At 45.4% G+C, this 20,455-nt stretch overlaps 1 protein-coding gene across 1 annotated transcript in view; it reads right to left on the bottom strand.

The window, feature by feature from the left end:
* The window catches only part of Rnaseh2b (ribonuclease H2 subunit B), a 38,871-nt gene that overhangs the window by 2,283 nt on the left and 16,133 nt on the right, over positions 1-20,455 (bottom strand). The window contains exons 3-10 of the mRNA XM_041669955.1: positions 18,701-18,808; positions 17,436-17,512; positions 14,459-14,573; positions 12,089-12,153; positions 11,227-11,332; positions 9,830-9,911; positions 8,185-8,227; positions 134-214 (exon numbers count right to left, since the gene is read on the bottom strand). Of these exons, the coding sequence (XP_041525889.1) occupies positions 134-214; positions 8,185-8,227; positions 9,830-9,911; positions 11,227-11,332; positions 12,089-12,153; positions 14,459-14,573; positions 17,436-17,512; positions 18,701-18,808 (677 nt within the window). The remainder of the gene's footprint in view (positions 1-133; positions 215-8,184; positions 8,228-9,829; positions 9,912-11,226; positions 11,333-12,088; positions 12,154-14,458; positions 14,574-17,435; positions 17,513-18,700; positions 18,809-20,455) is intronic.

Raw genomic sequence — 20,455 nt, 5'->3', positions numbered from 1 at the left:
ATTATGATGTTCTAAATGCAAGTTAATCATTTTTCTTGGTGAAAAGTGTAAGCCTAGTCAATAGTGCAGGCATCGTGGGAAACGTGAAGCCACTGGGCCTGTGCAACGCGCCAGTACACCTGGACACACATACCTTGCCAGTCTTCAAGTCTTTAGTGTTAAACTTAGTGTAATCTTCTTTGGCTTCTACAGGTTCATCTGAGACCTTTAGTTTCTGCAATGTTAGAGCAGCGAAGCAGGGTCAGACACCATCCTCTCCCCAGCCATTATAAACAAACAGATATACCCTCGGGACCAGCGGACGCCAACAGGTGCAGTCTATATACTCCTTCACAATTCGGGGGAGGAGGCCACATGGCTCTTCCAGGAAGCAGCCTTGGCGATGACAGGCCACAATAGGTACCTGACTTGGTCCCTTAGGCCTTCAATGGCATAAACCCACTGTGCACGCATCAGGCACTGCGGGGCTTCTAGGCCATTACAGAGTGCAAGGGCAGCTGAGGGCTGAGTAAAAGGCATAGAAGTTGGAGAAAACAATCCCCATTATGGACCCTGCTGCCAGTGGTCCACTCCGTGCGCCCTGGTCTGCACTAATGCCTACCACTGAACACAGGCGGTTGGTCACCACCAACTCTGCACAGCGGGAGCCTTGCCTTTTCTGTTCCATTCAGCTTCCCCATTCATCCACACAAAAACCTTGCACAGCAAGCAGCCAGAGGAGACCTAAACAAACACTCCAGGTGGTGGCAGAGGCTGTGGAGCTAGATCTCAAAACAAACAAACAAAAGCTAAATTAAAATACACTTATTTCTTTACTTGTGTGTTTGCTTGGGTAAGTGCTCGCCACGACACACATGGGAAAGAGAAAAGACAACCTGAAGAACTTGGCTGTCTGCTTTTACTACATAGATTTCAGAGAACTCATGACTGGCTAGCAAGCATCTTTATCCCCTGAGCCATCCTACTGCCCGTCTCATAGCTTTTTTATCTTAAAAAAAAAAAAGACCTATGTACATATATGTGTGTGTGCGCGCACGTGCACAAGCATGTGCGTGCTAATCTCAGTCTTCGTACACATTCAGTGTCCATCAGGTCCAGTGAAACTAGGTCACACCGTCACATATTTTCACCATTCACAAGATCCCTGTGCTCCTCATACATGTCCTGCATGCGAGACTTCTGTGACTTGGGCTGAGAATTCAGGGGACCATAATGTGGAAAGGAAGTCTCTGCTTCTCAGAGAAAGCAGAGCTGAGTGGATGGCCTTGTGCTGTGCAGAGGGCAGACTGCAGGGTGATCACGATGTGGATTTGCACAGACCTTTATAAGCTTTTCGTGGAACTCCTAGATACGTACAAGCCAGCACCAGTGCCCTTGAGAAATGCAGCCTGCATTCCCGCATCTTCCTTCACACTCTGTGTTTACTGGACAAAGAACCAGCAGAGTCATTGCTTATGGGCTCCAGGACACAAGATAAAGACACAGGGAAATTCTGAAATTCCTTGCCGTAAGAAAGAGGAAGATTTTCTTGGCCACAGAGCAATCTTTGGCAAAGGAATCAGCAGCAGCAAAGGTTGGCTTACTATATAATAATGACCTATGAGCACAAAGTGAGTGGATGCACGCCAGGTGTGCATGCCTGCATTCCTGGCACTTAGGAGTCTGAGACAAGTAGACTGCCATGTGGGTCAAGGTCAACCTGGGCTACAAAATGAGTTGCAGTCCAGTTTGAATGACTGAATGAGACTGTGTCTCAACAGATAAAATGAACAAAAGAAGGTCTCAATAGTGAAAACCAGACTGGAAGGATGTGGGATTTCCCTCTGTATGCTGTGAATATGCTCATTCATGTACCATTGGTTAATAAAGAAGCTGCTTTGGCTGTTTCTGTCTACACTGGAAAAATGAATCAGTAGTTAAGAGCACTGGTTGCTCTTTGGAAGATCTTCGTTCACTACCCAGCACCCATATGGCAGCTCACATAGTTCTGTAACTCTGGACTCTGCAGGTACTGCACATATGAAGGCTAAATACTGACGTACAAAATAAAAATAAATAATTGGTCGGGCTACCAGTTGTCATGCAGGGCCTCTGTTGAGGCTGCATGTATCTGATCACCGTTTTCAGAAGTGATCACCCATGTTAGTCTCCAGGGTACATGCAGACTTTTTTGTGAGCTGGTGGCACCGCTGTAGTTAGGAGGCAGATGATTGCCACTGCCGGATCACACACAGCTTGAGGGGATGATTCCTTGGGTCTCTTGATGTTTCCCATCCATTACCCTGATAGTCTTCCTTTAAGGTGAAAGGATCTGCTGGTCTGGCATGGGAGTAGTGGACCCAAGTGGCAATACTGTGGACCTTGAGTGCGGTCAGTGTGGTCAGCAGAATTACATAGGGTCCTGTCCACTTGAGTTCCAAAGGCTTCGTCCGGCGTCTCTTGACATATACCCAATCTCCTGGCCAGAACTTGTGGGACTGGGGTGGGGAGGGGCACCAGATTCATAAAGTTCTCTTAACTTAGGTCAGACCTCCTTTGAGGCCATTGGATTCCCCATACAGCGTCGAGGATTTCACGGCCAGCCAAATCTGCTAACAGGTTTGCCTGGAGATTGGGGGTAATGGAAGGTGATGTACCAAACATGATCTCAAACAGGGTTAGTCCCTTCTGGTAGGGGTAATTTCTAACTCTATATAGGGCAAAGGGAAGGAGAACAGCCCCATCTGTGCCAATCTCTAAGGTCAATTTAGTTAGGGTCTCTTTTAGCATTCTGCTCATCCTTTCTACCTGTCCTGAGCTCAGGGGTCTGTGTGCACATTGCAGTTTCCAATTGCTCCCTAGAATGGGCTAAATTCTGATTTACCCCAAATATGGCCCAATATCTGACACTGTCATGGTTGGAAAGCCATACCTGAGCAGGATGTCTTCAAGTGGTTTCTTTGCTACTACCGGAGCTGCTTTATATTTGGTAGCAAAGGCTTCAGTCCATCCGGAAAGAGTGTCTACGAATACTAGCAGATGCCTGTAACCATACTTGCCACGTTTTATCTCAGTGAACTCTACTTCCCAGTAGGCCCCAGGCTTCTTATCTCAGTCAAGTCCAGGATTTTTAGGGTTGGTTGCAGTGTTGGTAAGCTAACAGGCTTTATAGTTAGTAGTGATGTCAGTAATTTTTTGTTGTATGTCTTTGATTTTTTGATTGTCTAACCAAGTCCTGCATTCTCTGGGTTCCCGTATGAGAAGATCGATGAATCCTGCTGAGGAGCTTCTTTCCCAGGTGTTCAGGGAGGATGACTTTACTGTCTGCTGCTCTCTACTATCCATCCAGACACCGCATCATAGGGGTCTTGATCCAGGATCTACCAGTACATGTGCAAAGACTACATTAGTATGGTGTGCCATCTGCCGGGTGCTTTTGTCTGCCAGGTTGTTTCCACTGGGGATGGGTCTATCTCCTCTGTGGTGCCGCGGGCAATGGATGATGGCCAGTTTCTTGGGCAACCTTTTTAGAAGGGTCAGAATTTCATCTTTATTTTTGATGCTTTCCCTCTTTGGTTAACAGACCCCCCCTTTTTTGCATATTGCCCCATGCACATGCGATGTGGTCAAAACGTACCGGATGTCAGTGTAGATGTTAACCTTTCATACTTCCTCAAGGCAATCAGCTCTGCTAGTTGGCACTGACTCTGCCCATATTGCCTACTCTGCAGTGGTGACGCTGTCCTCACATACCTTAGGCCGTCCTGCATGAAGCTGCTGCATGCAGTCTTGTACATTAAGTGTTCTGTAGGTCTGACCTAATGCTGTGTGCTTGGGCCAGGATTCTGAATGGTAGTGCAGTGGTGCCTCTAGCTCGGAATCCAGACCTGAGGGTACCTGGCACCTGGCAAGTTATTCTGGAGGCGTTTAGCAAGAGTTTGATAATGAGTCATTCTGTCACGGCCCAGCCATCGATCGGGTGGCGGGGGTGGTTATGGTGAGGTTTTGTCCCAAGATCAGTTTGTCAAATGTCCTTGACTAGCTGGACCACAGTTGCTATTATATGGAGGCAGGGTGGCCATCCAGCCGCCACAGGGTTTAACTTCTTGGACAGGTAAGCTACAGGCTGTTGCCAGGAGCCCAGTGTTTGGGTCAAGACTCCCTGGGCTATTCCTCTGCTTTCATCTACATACAGATGAAATGGTTTAGTCACATCTGACAGACCCAGTGCTGATGGCAAGAGTAGGCTTTCTTTGAGTTTGTCGAAGGCCAATTGGTGGTCCTTGGTCCAAGTGAAATCCCAGCCCTCCTTGGTGGCTTCATAAAGGGTTTAGCCAGTTCTCCATGGGTCACAGAGACTTGCAGAGCTAAAGAACTCTCTCACTTGCCTGGCAGTAGTAGGCATAGGGATCTTAAGCATTGTCTCTTTCCGTGTGTCTGAAAGCCATTGCTGTTCTTCCTTTAAGATGCACCACAGGCACGTTACCTGAGGCATGCAGATTTGGGCTTTCCTGGCCAAGGCATGGTACCCTAGGTCTCCCAGAGTTCGTAATAGTCGCTCAGTCCCAATTAGGCAGGTCTCTTGATCTATGGCTGCAATAGTAGGTCACCAACATACTACAACAATTTGATATCTGCATCCTGTGCCTGGTGCTCAAACAGGTCCTTCTTTAGAGCTTCAGCGAAGATTCTTTTGAATCCCTGTTGTAGTCTCGTCCATGTCAGCTGGCCAATGACACAATCTCTGGGGTCATGTCATTCGAAGGCAAAGTACTGTTGGCTCTGGGGGGGCCAAGGATCTTTTAGGTCTAGGGGCAATGAGTAAGTTGTATGGGTTAGGCACTGTGGGGTGTATGTCAATCACCCTCTTGTTGACCTCCCACAAGTCCTGGATCATTCTGTAATCATTAGTGTGAGGCTTCTTGACAGGCAGCAGGGTGTTTTCCAGGCCGACTGTACAGGCCTGAGGACCCCCAAGTCCAGCAATCTCCTGATGTGGGGTGTTATGCCCTTATTGGCCTCTAGAGGCAAAGGGTACTGGCAGACCTTGACTGGGTTTGCTCCTGGTTTGGTTTCTACATATACAGGGAGGCAATGCTTAGCCAGCCCATTCCCCGTCTGGGCCCATGCAGATGGAACTTCTGAAGCCGTTTCTCTAGTTGGGGGTAAGGCTCCGTGGCTACCAGATGTAGCCTCTACTCTTCCGCCTCACTACTTGTCACCAGATATGCACACAGCTTCTCCATCTTCATTAGGCAATTTAGCTCCTGCATCAGAGAAATGTATCTGGGCTTTCATTTCAGTTAATCATGGGCCTATAAGGGGTACGGGCACTCTGGGATCACCAGGTTCCAAGTCTACCATTCTTTGAGTAGTTCATGAATAAAGTCCGGCACCAGTAGCATCCTGGATCCAAGTCTTTTTGTCTGTTATGGGTCCATCAGCCCTCAGTAACACTGAGTTCTGGGCTCTTCTGTCCACCAGAAAGTCAACTGGTTTCCCCTCCACTCTTAGGGTTCCCCTGGGCTCGGGGAGGGGGATCCGAACCCCATCTCCCCTAATCGCTGTCCATGTCTTGCTGTTTCCAAACTTTGGTATTTCTCCTTGCTGCCTTTCGAGGGCATGCTTTAACCCAGTGCCCTTCCTCTTTACAGTACGCACACTGATTCTTTCCCACGCGGGGCCTTCCTTTATTACCTTTTGGTTTTCCATCTTCCTCTCCAGCAGCCAGGCATTGTGAGAGGCTCCCACGCTCCTCCGACTCCTCTGTGGCAGCGCATACTCTAGCAGGCTGTCGGATCTTGCGCTGCTCTTTTTGTCTTTCCTCCGCACTAACCCTATTATCATAGAACTTTCCTGCCACTAGCACTAAATCCCAGACATTCTTTTCTCTAAGGTAGTCTAGGCTTAGCAATTTTTCCCTAATGTCTGGAGCTGACTGCAAAACAAAAGCCGTCATCATCATGGAAGTGACTTCAATGTCCTGGCAGTGGGATTGTAGAGCGTATACCTCCTAACGGTCTCCTCGAGGCGCTCCATGAATGCTGCTGGTCTCTCATCTGCTCTCTGTATTACAGCACAGATTTTACTCCTATTAGCGTGGGTGGCTGCTCTGAGACCAGCCAACAGAACCTGACGGTAGACCAAGAGGTTCCTCTTACCTTCATATGTATTATAATCCCACTCAGGACGAATTAGAGGAAAGGCTGCATCTATAAGTGGCTCAAGTTTTGTGGGCTCTCCTGTGGGGCCGGGAACCAATTTCCGGGCCTCGATCAGTACCAGGTTCCTCTCCTCTGCAGTCAGAAAAATTTTTTAATAGCTGCTGATAGTCATCCCACATGGGTTGATGATTTACAAGAAAACTTTCAAGGAGACCAATCAGTTTACTGGGATTTTCCAAGAGAGGTGGACATAGGGCTTTCCAACGATAGAAGTCACTAATGGTGAAAGGCCAATCACGATTTGGTTGATTCCTATCCTTATCTGGGGCCCCTGCTGCTCGAAGGATTTCTGTGCTAGAATCAGGGTAATCTCCCCTACGGCTGTGAGTCCCATGAACTGGTCCCTCTCTCACTGGGACCAGCGGAAGAGGGGTAGGCTGGGTGAGTGGTTGGGCAGGTGGGGCTGTTGCACCACCAGGGGAAAGAATATAGGGTGGAGGGGGAAAGATTTCTTCCTCTGTGTTGCTCCTTTGGAGGATTTCTGGCTTAGGAGCAGAAGGAGTGTTAGCAGGCAGCTCCTTTTCTCCTGGCCTCCAGCTCCCAGACTGTTCCTCCGAGACAGCGATGCTATGAGTCAGCCAGCAAGGCTGGGACACAGCTCGGACTCCCAGTGTGGGCAAGGATGGGAACTTGGCGAGTGTGGTCTGGCAGGGCTGAGAAGCATTGGGTGGTGAACACTCTGCAGCGGCCAGAAACTTAACCTATTGAGGTAAGAAAGATTTAACCCAGGAAGGAGGATTTTGTACCAAATCACACCAGATCACAATGTAAGGGATGTGATCTGGGTATCCTCCCTGGGGTCTATGCCTTCTATTGCTTCTATGAGGATTAGGTTGAAAGACTCCCTCCTGTGGCCACCCAGTGTTAAGAAGTTGGCCATTCTGATCATTAAAAAGTTTAGGCTTCTTAATCAGAACTGAAAATTACGAGCACGTGCATTTACATCCAAGTAGTGGGTCAGAAGTAGATCCAGAAGAGAAGTTGTCTCTTCCATTGCATTCATCTCAGTCAAATACACAAATATAGACAAATTTAAACACTATAGAAAACCAAGGGCACAGAGAAAGAACTTGCCGCAAAGAGACCAAAGACAGAGAAAGAAAGACGGTTTGTCACTCTGGTGCAGGCATGACCCACTCATGGCAAGGCTCCCAAATACTGTCCAGATAGCATAGGGCTCTCCAGCCTACCAGACACGAGGTTCCCGTGGAATCATGGAACCCAAAAGTTACGCTTGTGTCTCAAAATTTCTAACGAAACCACAAAGTCGATTTTGGTATTGCGATGTAAATTCAAGAGGATCTTTGTTTAGCAAGCTTAAGCTCGGACAACAAACCAACACAGCGGGTGAGAAGAGAATGCAGAGTTCAGAAAAAGACAAGCTTTTAAAGGGAGAGATGCAGCAAGTAAGGGTCCACGTCTTGTCTTGGGACTGGGTAAAGAGGGTACAGAGTAAGAGGATTTCTGAAACCATTGGTCAGTTTTTGGGTGCGAAACCCTAACACAGAACCATAGATGACTGACAAGGTATCTGTGAGGGCAGGATGTCTTCAGAGACATCTGGACCTCGTTCACTTTTCTAGTCTCACACCTTAACTGGCTGTCTGTTTTAAATTTCTCTATCACAGCACATTCCTGGAACTGAGGTCAATCCTAGGTCACCAGTTGTCTTAAAAGAAGTCCCATCTTTTAAGATAGAGTCTGTGAAGTCAAATTGCACTTAAATCTCAGCATATCTTAGAGTGAGTACTCAGAGCTGTTGAGTCTGCTCTCTAGCCCTCACCAATCTATGTTAATAGAAGCACCTTTGCTAAAATCAACAAGGTTTACACCATTCAGGAAAATCTACAAACTAAAACAGTCATACAGTACAAAGTTCAAGTTATACTATGTCAGGCAAGCATTCAAGACAGTTGAAGTGACAGTTAAAAGCACAGTAGTTTTCTAAGTCCCTAAAGGTGTCTTGGTCACAGTTTCTTACCTTTGATGGAGGGTTTGGAACTGAAGTTGGAGGTTCTGGAAGCCTAAGGAGTGAGAATCATGGTCATGGTATGTCTCACATCTCATAGACAACAGAGAAGCTGTGGTGAGTCTTATCTGCAGAGAGACCCGACCTTTGCCTATCATCCTGCTCACCTCAGTGAGGAAGGCAGCCTCACTAACGAATGACATCTTACCTCTTATGTCCTTACATAAACATAGCCATGTTTATGCTAAAGACACAGTTAGAACCTGTTTTGTTGAAGTCAGCGGCTTACCTTTCACCTCCATGACTGCATTTTGGCAGAGGAGCATATTTTTCTTTATAAATGACAATTTATTTAAATAAATGACATTAATTTAAAAGTAAGAAGTACTGTAACTATTGGGAAAAGTCACATAAACCCTATTGTCTATCAAAGAGTAGTTTACTTTGCATTATCTTTCACCCAAAATTCAGTGTAACGGAAAAAAAACAGCACAATTAATGGAAAGGAAACAAAGGCCTCTATCAAGACAAGCAGCTTGGGAATCCAGAGAACATCAAGCAGAGAGACAGTTAGTAAAAGCAAGCCATCAACACCTGCAACTGGTCAGGAAACCAGTTTCCACTACAGTTTTCTGAAGTAGATGTGATGAGTTTTTACTGTCAACTTGACACAACCTAGAATTACTTAGGAAGAGGGCACCTCAACTGAAGAATCGCCCTGAAGAGACTGATGGGCCTGTGGGTACGTCTGATGAAGGAGGACCCTGCCCACTGTGTGCAGCACCATCCCCAGGAAGTGGGCCCACGCTGTATAAGAAAGCTACATAAGCAAGTTAATACGAGTGTCTTTTATTACTCTGGTTTCTGTTTCAGGCTCCTGCCCAGGTTTCCCTTGAAGATGGACTGTAACTTGTAGGTCAAAATAATCCCTCCCTTCCTCAGGCTGTCCTTGGTTAGTGCTGTATCTCAGTAACAGAAAGCAAACTAGAACAGCAGGACCCATGGAATTTGTTGGAAGCAGCAACTATATTATCTCTTATTATATAATAAAGAAGAAAAAGGATTTAAACAGGATAAAAAAAAGTTATTAAGTCATCAGGCATATAAAACTTTAATACCAGCTACTAATATCTTGAAAATGAATAAGAAAATGACTTTAAGACACATTAAAGATCTTTCTAAGGGAAGGCTACAAATAGGATCATCCTAAAGACCAGCTACTCTTGTAGCCCTTCAGGGTTCCAGTCCGCAGTGATCTGAGCACTCAGCACCAGGAAGGCACTTGGTGGTAGAGATCTTATAATTAATTGTGCATGAGGCACACTATAGAACTTGTAATTTTTAAAACTATTACTGTCTCTTTTTACTTCCCATCTCTCTTAAAATGATCACAAAGAACCAAATTAACTACTGTAAGAGATAAAAATTTAACACATATTATCCTCTAAAACTGCATAGAGTTACAATTTTAACTCTAAACTTATTTTACTACAGTCAGTTTCTACCAAATCAAATCATTCTGCTGAATGTCCATTAAGTGTGGCACAGCCCAAGGCTCACATCTCATCATAACCTGACACTCCATGCCATTGAACCACCCCCCGCCAGAAGGAGCATGAAGGAGCTTGGGGTCAGACTGGAGATGAATGACACTTACTTCAAGGACTTAGATAAGTCATCACTTAATTCTTTAGGGATGTAATCAGAGATCAGACCATGGGCATAGCGAACATAGTCCTCTGAAAGAAACAGAATACGGAATGAAAAAAATAATTAGTAATAATTGCAGTGGTTTGAGTCAAATTGATCCAAGTTCAAATTCTTGTTCTACATGGGTTTGGAAATTCACTTAACCTCTACTCTCAGTTTCTGCATTGGTAAAACAGGGATACTAAGACCTACCCATCAGGAAAAGAAAAGTACAATGGATGAGATGTAAAAAGGGATGCTGCCCCAGGCGTGACTGCACAGAGATGGCCCTAAATACCCCTTTACAAACCAAAGACTCAGGCCAGCTTTCTTAGTTAAGACCCAAATACAAATAAAATCACAAACCAGACCTAACAGCAAGAATTGTCTGAATCTCTTTTTTAATGGCCATTTTTTTGCAAGCCTGCTTCAATAAGCCAATTACTGAACAGGAAAGAGTATGCTCACAAACACAGTAACAGAACAGGAAAGAGAATGCTCACAAACAAAGTAACAGAACAGGAAAGAGTATGCTCACAAACACAGTAACAGAACAGGAAAGAGAATGCTCACAAACAAAGTAACAGAACAGGAAAGAGTATGCTCACAAACATAGTAACAGAACAGGAATGAGTATGCTCACAAACACAGTAACAGAACAGGAATGAGTATGCTCACAAACACAGTAACAGAACAGGAAAAACTGAATCAGCAGAATGTAGAATCACTAAATTTTTAAATTTCCTGTGTTCAGTGCCAACCACACTCCAGCAGGCTGAGGATGTCATGTAGTGGCAGTCTGGCTAGCATGCTTGAGACTGTAGGGTCAGTTCTCAGGATGGACAGAAGGTAGGAAGGAAAGGAATAAGACAAAAATGTAAACCAAAACATTTTTTTGCAAAGAGAATTAATTTTCACTTCTAGAACACCGAGAACTCTCTGAGGAGATGTGAGATACTGGGATCTAAGAGTGAACTCCCCCTAGAGCCCTGAGGCAGGATGAAGGCCAGGCCAAAGGCCATGTAGTCTAGCTGAGAGACTCCATCAGCAGTCCTCTGGCTTCATTATTTGCTAGGTAGGAATTTGGCACAGCCTTGCTTCTCATGACATGTCTGGTACACCTGTCATATACAAACACTTCACAAAGGGTAGCAAGAGTGTTCACAGTCACTATCACCATTAGTATACAATACTGTTCGCCAAACAAATGATTCAAGCCACAGTTAGTGACCGGCACCACCTAAGGCTGGAAGTCGGCAGTGTCTGAGCTCAGAGTTGTCTACACAGCTGTCTACACAGGAGAGCAGGAAGCTTCCCCCCTCATAGAGCAGACAGCAGTTAGTTCTGTGGCAACCCTCTGCTTACCTTCCTTGTCCCTGGAAATCCGATCACCAGAAAAATATGCAGATGACTGTACCCGGGCTCCAACATTGATGTTATTGGCTTTCAATGCCACCACAGTTTGGTTGACCTAGGAGGTAAACACAGGAATGTACTTTCAAGATAACTTTGCAATGCCATGACTCCCCAGATGGCTTTTGGTCCACCAGATATCCAGGAAATATTTAAGCACCTAGAACTATCTCTGCCAGCTCTGGTGGTCTGAATAAGAATGACTGCCATAGGCTGACATTTTGAATGCTTAGTCACCAAGGAGTAGAACTCTCTGAAAGCATTAGGAGGTAGGGCCTTGTTGGAGGAAGTGAGGTTTCAAAAGCTCATGCCAGGCCCTCTTTGCTTCTCTGCCTATGGATCAGTATAAATCTCTCAGCTACTGCTCCAGCGCCGTGCTCCCTGCTATGATGATAATGGACTAAATTTCTGAAACTGCAAGCAAGACCCCAATTCAAAAATTCTTCTATAAGAAGAGTTGCCTTCATGTGTCTTCACAGCAATAGAACAGTGACTAAGACACCAGCTGTCGGAAAATGAGTAAACGAGAGGTGGAGCCACAGTACTGAATGATCTTAACACATGGGCTTTCTGAGCCCCACACAACACCGTGGGAGGCGCTATGAGAATGGAGAAGAAAGACTTTAGAATTAACCGGCCCCTCCCCAGCTATCTGAGCAACATCCAATCACAAGAGCTCCTGGCATTCGGAAGCAGGGCCATGCAATCAAAAGAAAACTAGGTTCTGTCTAACCTGGGGTCTCTACAGGCATTTTCCTGGCTATTCATGATGGTCATAGGTCTGGTCTTATGTCTAATCTGCAAAGCCACACACCTTTTTCACCAGCCACTTCAGGGTCTTCTCTGCGCTATACTTGTAGTACTTCTTGCTGTTTACTTCTGCATTGAATTAAAAGAGAAAAGTAAGAACCTCAGTCTAATGAATTAAACTAACATCAGCCATAGACTTATAACACAGACTACCCATCTCGGGTGGAATCAGACTGAGCTGCCTGTCTGGGTTTACAGATCTGCTGCAGTGCAATCACCCTGGGATGTAACATTACTCTCTGAACCTGCTTTCTCCAATACAAAGGAGGGGATAACTCAGGAGATGTGTGAGCACAACAGGAAGTAACACACACAAGTTACAATACAGTGTCTGCCACATAAAAATATGGAAGAAAAGGTGGCAAAGACATCTGTAAACACTAACAGCAGGAACTAACAAGCTCTTTACATATAATTCTTCCTTGATGGCCAGAAGAAATCTCAGATGACGATGATATTTTAGCAGTCTTTTTTCTCCTCCCTGAGACAGGGTTTCTCTGTGTAGACCAGGCTGGCCTTCAACTCACAGAAATCTTCCTGTCTTGGCCTCCTGAGTGCTGGGATTAAAGGCATGAGCCAACACAACCAGCTAAGAAGGGAATCTCAATAATAGGAGATTGTCTAGATCAACCGCAATGATTACGGTGGGAAGGCCTGCCCCCTGTGGGTTGTGTAAGAGCAGACAAGGCTAGCTGAGGAGCAGCATGCACACAGGCACCAATGTGCTGCTCTGCTCTTGACCGTGGCTGTGACACGGTCCTCCTGTCACTCTGGCTGCTCTGTACGGGAACTGTGAACCAAAATCAACCCTTTCTCCACCCAGCTACTTCTCTCAGGACATCTTATCACAACTGTCTGGGGCAAACTAAAATGTGCCCCGCCCACTAAAGGTCCCCTACACCCACAGCTCTAGAGTTCTCACAGCACACCTGCAGTGCTCAGGTGGCCAGGGAGCACCAGGAGATTCCTTTCTCAACCTTCCGGACGCTGCGACCCTGTAATACAGCCCCTCATGTTGTGATGACCCCAACTATAAGATTCTTTCGCTGCTACCTCTGAACTGTGATTCTGCTACTGCTATGAATCCTAATGTAAATGTCTGATGTGCAGGACACCTGACATGCAACCCCCAAAGGGGCTGTGACCCACAGTTTTGAGAGCTGCTGTTCTAGATCTTCACAGAAATGGGTCGTGCGGATGTGTTCGACAGCTTTTGCGAGCCGTCTCCATGCTGCTGTCTGCAGTGTGCTCCTGGTTAGAGACTACATTTCTGACCCATCTCAGCCAGCCATTTGTTCCACTTTTGGGCTATCTGAGGATGGTTGCTATTTAAAATAAAACAAAAGAGAGGCTGCATCCTCACTCAAATTTTTGCACTGACACACATATGCCTAGAAAAAGAACTAGGCATAGAACTCCTGAGTCGCGTAAAACTGTCAAGTGGTCATAACTGTGTCTTTAAAAACCAAGAATATTTACTAGATGAAATATAAGATACACGGTTTTATACAGGTGGTTCTGTGCCTGAGAAATACTGGAGTTCCCCAAGATCATACAAATTTTGCCCCTTTTCTTCCAAAAGTTCAATCATTTTTAGTTTTGCATTTAATTCAACAAACTGCTTGGAGTTACTTTTTCTGACAATGTCCATTATTTCCATAGGGCAATTTGACAGACACCCTTCCCACACTGAACTTTCACAGCACGACTGCATACACAAAGCTGCTCTCTGGAAGTGGCTTTACGGCTCAACACCGTGCTGACTCCAAGTCGTGCTTTCTTGTAGGTGCCTCTGGGTTTTTACTGTCTATGAAGACAGACAATTTTACAGAGATTCTCAATTGCCTGCCCTTTCTTTCTTCCTCATATTACAGAACCTTCTAAGACTTCTGTCAAGATGAAAACAGAGACAGCCTTGTCGGAGCTGGCATAAAGGAGAAGGTGTGTCCACTCTCTTATAATGTTTATGCAAGGAGTGTGCTGCAGACGCCTTTGTCAGAGTGAGACAAGTCACTTCAAATCTCCTTTCTCAAGGTTTTCCACAACCAAGAAGCTTGCAGAACCCCTTCCCTTGCCTCCTAGGTTAGAATCATGGAATATTCCATAGCTATAGGAAGGAAGGGAAGAACCATTATCAGAAGATAAGGCACAAGAGGTCTTCAGGCATCTTTTCCCTCTCCAATGTAAAGGATTTTTGTTTTCAACTTTCTAGTATGTCAAATTTACAGACCACTGTTCATTACGGGAAGGCTCCCTCCATGACTGTGTGGCACCTCAGCTTCTGCAGAATAATCTTCATCCCTCAGATCTCCCTGCTGAAAACCTCACAGAGTCACATGGCCACGGCCTGCTGCCGAAGGTTTGTGCACCGTACCTTTCTCTTCTGTCACATGACGAAGTGACTTCTCAAGTTCAGGAAATCTCAGCAACAAGACACAATCTGGAAACATGCCATCCACTACGACCTGATCCAAGGGCTGATACTTTCCCTGAAAGGAACAACTGAGTCAGTCAGGCGGTCAACAGTCCAGTCAGTGAGCTTTTACACCACAGGACAAGGGAAAACAGGATCACTCCACAGAAAAGCTTTGTGTTAGCATCTGCGCTCACCCTTCCACTGAGGGTCTCTCAACTGGGAAAGGTTCAAGGGCCAACCCTAAGCCTCTCTTGTGAGGACAGCCTTCCAAACATCAAGCTAGCTCCCTCAAGGGTACAGCTGCTGTGTGACAGAGATGCTGGAGACTGTCTGAAGATGGCCCAGCTATTACATATAAAAAAGTCAACTGTCACACAGGCCTAGAACAAGCCCAGACAGACCAGACCCAGAATCTATTATCTGCTTCCCTCATTCACTCCAGAGCTGAAGAAAACCAAACCAAACCAAACCAAACCAAACCAAACAAAAAGGCCCCTACTTCAAAAAGAAAAATTCCCAGAGTGAATCCATTCCTCCGGGAGCCATCAGCTGAGGCTTCCAAATTAGATGGGAATAAAGGAAAAGGCAACTATGATGTAAGTACAGAGGCAGGCAGGCTAAGGCATGCCCAGACAGTCAGGCCGTCACAGCTGTCGGGAGCGAGCTATGCACGTTTGCAGAGGTCATTTCTCCTCACTCTCTAACGGCAAAGGAAAGCGTGCACAGCTGATGAAGACATTCTCCAGACTGGGGAGCCAGGCAGGTCCCACCTCTGCTTCTCTGTTTCTGTGACCAAACTTGTAAAGATAGATGTGTGACTGATCGATTGTCTCTGGTTTTCAAGGTGAATCCTCTTGTTTCTTTCACAATACACATGATAACTTGTTCTATTTTCCATCAGGCTAAAAGAGGCAAGAAGTGCCAGAGTGAAATGTTCTTCCATCTGACCTAGGCTCCCCAGGGTTACAGTCTTTGGGCTTCTACTTTAAATGTTTGCCTTCCAGGATCAACCAGCATTTTTATACTTAGTTGCTTTAAATAGTACTGACAAGCATGAAACCACAGCCATGATGGAAGTTTTATTATTGCTGTTGCATTCTTATTTTCTTTGCCACATGTACATAAAAAAGTAAAATAAAAATCTGTTTTAAATAAGGTTAGTAAGATTTAGTGTTAAAGGCTGTGATTTTAAAAGAACGGGTCAAATTAAAAAATGGGGTCAATATTTTAATAACTAAATAGATATGACCCCATCTAAACTAGGGAAGAAACACTAGACACCCATGTGCTTACACTTCCAGGATTTAGGAGAAAGGACAGTGGCTCTGGTGAGCATCCCTCTGCTTCTCTCTGTCTGTCACCCTGAGTCCACCACACAGCAGAAGGCCAGGCTGCGGAGCACTAAACCTAGGTCTCGCTCCTAACAGGAGATGGGGATGCAGTGCTGTGACTGAAGCTGTGAGTGCCTTTCTCCCTGGTAATTTACCTTAGAAAACACGCTTGGGAACCAACTGAAGTTCTCAAATCCATCCCCAAATCCTCCTGTTAATTTACCTTAGAAAACACACTTGGGAACCAACTGAAGTTCTCAAATCCATCCCCAAATCCTCCTGTAGCTTCCTGGCAATAACCAGAACCATCTCTACGACTTAGAGACCTGAGTCCCAATAGCCTCACTGCCGTGTACCCCAATATATTGGCTATCATGGCAGCTTTCAGAAAAGAGCAAAGTGAGTCAACTGAGGGGCAGGACTTCACTAATATACTGTAAAAGGAGAGAAGCAAGTACCAAGAAAAATAGGAATAAAGTTTTGGGTGAGTTTTACAATTTACAACATCCTAAAATTGATCAACCTACAAAACAAAGTTTTGAAAATTTGGTTTGAAGACCAAATAGAGTGAGCCATGATCATTTACTCCATGTGCGAACGAGAGTCTGAGAAACAGAGACCGCCGTGAGCATTTCCAATAACTCACTAAAGTGTCTCAAAGATTTTGAAACTGATTGATGGACCCTTAAGGGTTCCTAATTCCCCTTTAAGAGGTCCCCAAGCTCAAACCTATATTCATAATGATTCTAAAAGGCTGTTTGCATTTGTATCAGGTTGACATGACGTTGGTAACTGAAACGATGTTTAACAAATCTGGGCCCCTTAGCTGGAGTTAAGGCACCGACACCAAAATACACTGTATTCTTAGTTTTTAAAATGCCAGTTTCACCTCCCAGAGCTGTGATGCTCTCTTCTGCCTCCATGAGTACCGGGCACACACACTGTCCATATGTGCAGCCACTACACAAACACACAAAAGAAATCTATTTCAAACAAACAACAAAAACAAAAAACCAATGAAACAAACACAAAGACAATAATATCACTGATTAAGTAGTAAAAGCAACGAGTTTTCCTTAAATCTTGATCCTGAATGCAGAGTCATTACCGCTCTGTGTGAGGGAAGTCTGCTTATCCAGTTTCTACTGTTGTAGCTCAGGGCACAGGCATCATGGAGGAAGAGTGCTGAGAGACATTAGTGCTTTTGCTCTGGATATTCAAGCCCCAACCACACAGAACTTCCCCACTGGTGTTTACTAGGCACAGGCACACTTAAGTTTACCTGTTTCTCAGATACTGACATAAGAAGGTAAATCTCCTGGCCAAATTCTTAACATTCCCATCTAAGCACTTAGTGGTAAGTTTCTATTGCTAGGCATGGCTACCACCGAGGTACACAAGAGTGGCAAGATAGGCCATTAAGGTCACAGCTACCTAGTAGCAAACCTGATCACCACTAAGGTGCTGCTTCCTGGGGGAGGTCAGGGTGCTCTGCCCCACATTGGTACACATGGGGCCCATATTGTAATGACTGAAGGACACTGTGAAAAGGAGAAGCAGTGTCTTCTGCCCCTCCCTGCAATCACCGCAAGTGGGAAGCTCACCTCTTTGCCAGCCTTTATGAGGTAGTGAAGGAGCAGAAACAGAGGATCCATGGGGGTCGCAAAGTGGAGAAGCCCCCCTGCACATGAAAAAGAACCAGGAGAGGGACATGCTTTACAAGAGCCATGGTTATTTCGTCTCTCGGGGCGAGCTGTAGTGAAAGCCCACACTCACTCCTGCCCGTGTGACAGCACGTGCAACAGCTTGTGCTTTCCATCAGGCAAACTCAGGAGTCAAGAAAGACCCTGGTTTAAACGCTCCCATTTCCTGGAGTTAGATTCCGCATGTCTGACTGCCTTTAGAACAAAACAAAACTGTTCTTTAAAAGTCTATGAGAAAGAGTGATCGACGAGCCAGACTGTCCAGGCTCAATCATTGCTTCCCTACATTTTCCAGTCTCCACCCGATGTTCTGCAGCTATGGGCCAATACCAGCTGAGAGTGTGCCACCCCAGGAGCTGGAGCTCTCGTGGACTCCCTAAGGTTTGGCACAGCTACAATCGAAGGGGGCAGTGTACTTTCCACCTCCTGAGTTACACAAACTACACTAAATTAAAAAAAAAAAATCCTTCTGTGTGCGTGTGTGTCTGCAGGCATGTGTGTATGTGTACCCGGATACAGATGTCCACGGTGGCCCAACAGGATATCAGATCTCCTGGAGGGGGTGGGACCATGGGGCCTTTTCCTCTTGCTCTCTCTCTCTTTGGTTCTTGGCCACGAAGTGAACGGTTTGGCCACATGGTGCCACCAAGATGTGCCATCTCAAAACCAACCAGGCCAAGGTACCACAGACTAAAAGCTCCAAACTGAGAACCACAGCACATCTTCTCTTCTGATGGGCTGACCGCCTAGAGTGTGCACTCATCATATGACAGTGACAGAAAAACTGGCTAAAAAGGGCACAGTAGGTTACACGAGAAACCACTTCTTTAAAAGGCATTACTTTCTAGTTTGTTTTAGAAACTGTATCAGTTTGCTCAAGGAAATAATACATTAAAAATTTCTCTAAAGGAAATATTTCCAATCGACTCAACCCACACTCCATGGCACAGACCCTCTAACTCCTGCCACAAGGTGTATTGGTGTTTCAGGAAAGAAAGCAGAACTGTCAATTTAACATGTGACAAGACAGCATCACTTGCTCCAAACCCTTTCTGATGCACAGAAAAGCTCCTTACTCACACAAACCAAACCAGCAGGATGAACCCATACACACGAGATGTGTTAACGGTAGGGGAAAAAAATACATATATATACCTGTCACTTACCTGATTGAACTGACTGATTTATAAACCAAGAACGGTGCTTTTCCTTGAAAACTTTGATTTCAAACAGCTGATGTAGACACATATCCAGTAAGTAAACGGCTCCTTCCCCTGTAACACAGATGTGCTCAGTACTGTCACTATTCTCACAAACATATGTATATCAGAAGTCTGTCCAGAGTTCCAAGGAATGCTCCTAAGAGGAACCTAAACATATGGAGTCACGTTCTACACTTGCTGACTCCAAGGAAAGTTCATGGGTATTAGGCACAGACATTCAGTTTCCAGCTCCATAATCCTCGCTGAACATAAACTGCAAAAGTGAAAGGCACAAGTCATTTACCTTGACTGTCATACAGCCTCCTGGCTACCAGATCCTAATGGTTCTGACAGATGTGAGCTAGTGCCTGGGTCTGTCACTACGTCAGCATGTAGCTCGCTCTACGCAGGAGCAAAGACAAGGAAGGACCAAGCCCTCAGATGACATTGGCCACTCTGAGAAAGAAAAGAACTCTCTTAAAGCCTTAGTCAAATGGATGGAACTTTCTATTTTATTCTTTTAAAGGGGGAGGGTGGGGGGTTAGAGGCTCAGCTCAGTCAGTGGTAAAGCACTTGTCCGGCATGCACTAGGTCAGGGGGTCAATCCGCAGCAAAGGGAGACAGGAGGGGTGAAGATTGTGCGTATCTGAGGTTTGACTAACTCAGGTCCAGGGTCAGTCCTCAGCAACATGGGTCTAAGCGGTAGGAGAAATGGGGATAGAAGGGATGCATATCTGATGTTTTACCCCTTGACTCATCCAATCTTTTTTCTAACCACAGAGCCATCTCTGAAATCTCTGGAATCACATGCTGAGTGCGACACTGGGGAAGCTACATAATCTGCTTCTCATCTGTGCCCATGGTGATACTGATTCCACCTTAGAGGGTTTTTATGAGGACTGAACAAAAGGAAACACCCCTACATTTCCAGAGCACGAGCCAGGACACGGGAAGTGCTTAGCTTAGTTCTCTGACTGTTCCGGTGTGGGTCAACAACTCTGACTGTTCAGGTGTAGGTCAACAACTCTGTTTGGGTGTGGGTCAACAATTCTGGCTGTTCCGGTGTGGGTCAACACTCTGACTGTTCCGGTGTGGGTCAACAACTCTGACTGTTCAGGTGTGGGTCAACAACTCTGACTGTTCCGGTGTGGGTCAACAACTCTGACTGTTCTGGTGTAGGTCAACAACTCTGGCTGTTTCAGTGTGGGTCAACACTCTGACTGTTCTGGTGTGAATCAACAGACATATTTAATTTAATTTCACTTAGAGAAAAGACACTAGAAGAATGGGATTGGGGTGTTTGTTTTGTTCTGTTTTACTCCCTCATTGTCTGAGTTACACATCTTTTCAACAAAATACTACCCATGTGCTTTCCCTTATTCCCTATGCAGTGATACAGTCCCCAGGAGAGCCCTGGCGTATAGCATCATGTGTTTACTCAGAGCCTAACAATTCAATACAAGGGAAACCCAGTGTCACCTCAGCTGAATGGATTTTAATACTTTTACTCCAAAATTAGAAAACACAAAATATGCTAAATATAAAATTAAAATAAACTTATCCTTCAATAAAACATAAAGCTCTCCAATAAACAATGATTTTAATAAAAGAAAAACCATCACCTAACGGGGGGGGGGAGTTAGCCTTTTTGGTCAGACTGAAAGAACAGCTAAAACCGAAACCAACCAAATCATGACACGTTGAAGACGGCCTCACGCA

Source organism: Microtus oregoni, unplaced genomic scaffold (genome assembly GCF_018167655.1).
Source record: "Microtus oregoni isolate MIOR12 unplaced genomic scaffold, Mior012 000001F_ref0000356, whole genome shotgun sequence".
NCBI classification, from domain to species: Eukaryota; Metazoa; Chordata; class Mammalia; order Rodentia; family Cricetidae; genus Microtus; species Microtus oregoni.
The sequence above is the reverse complement of the archived record's forward strand: the minus strand, read 5'-3'. Positions and strand labels throughout refer to the sequence as shown.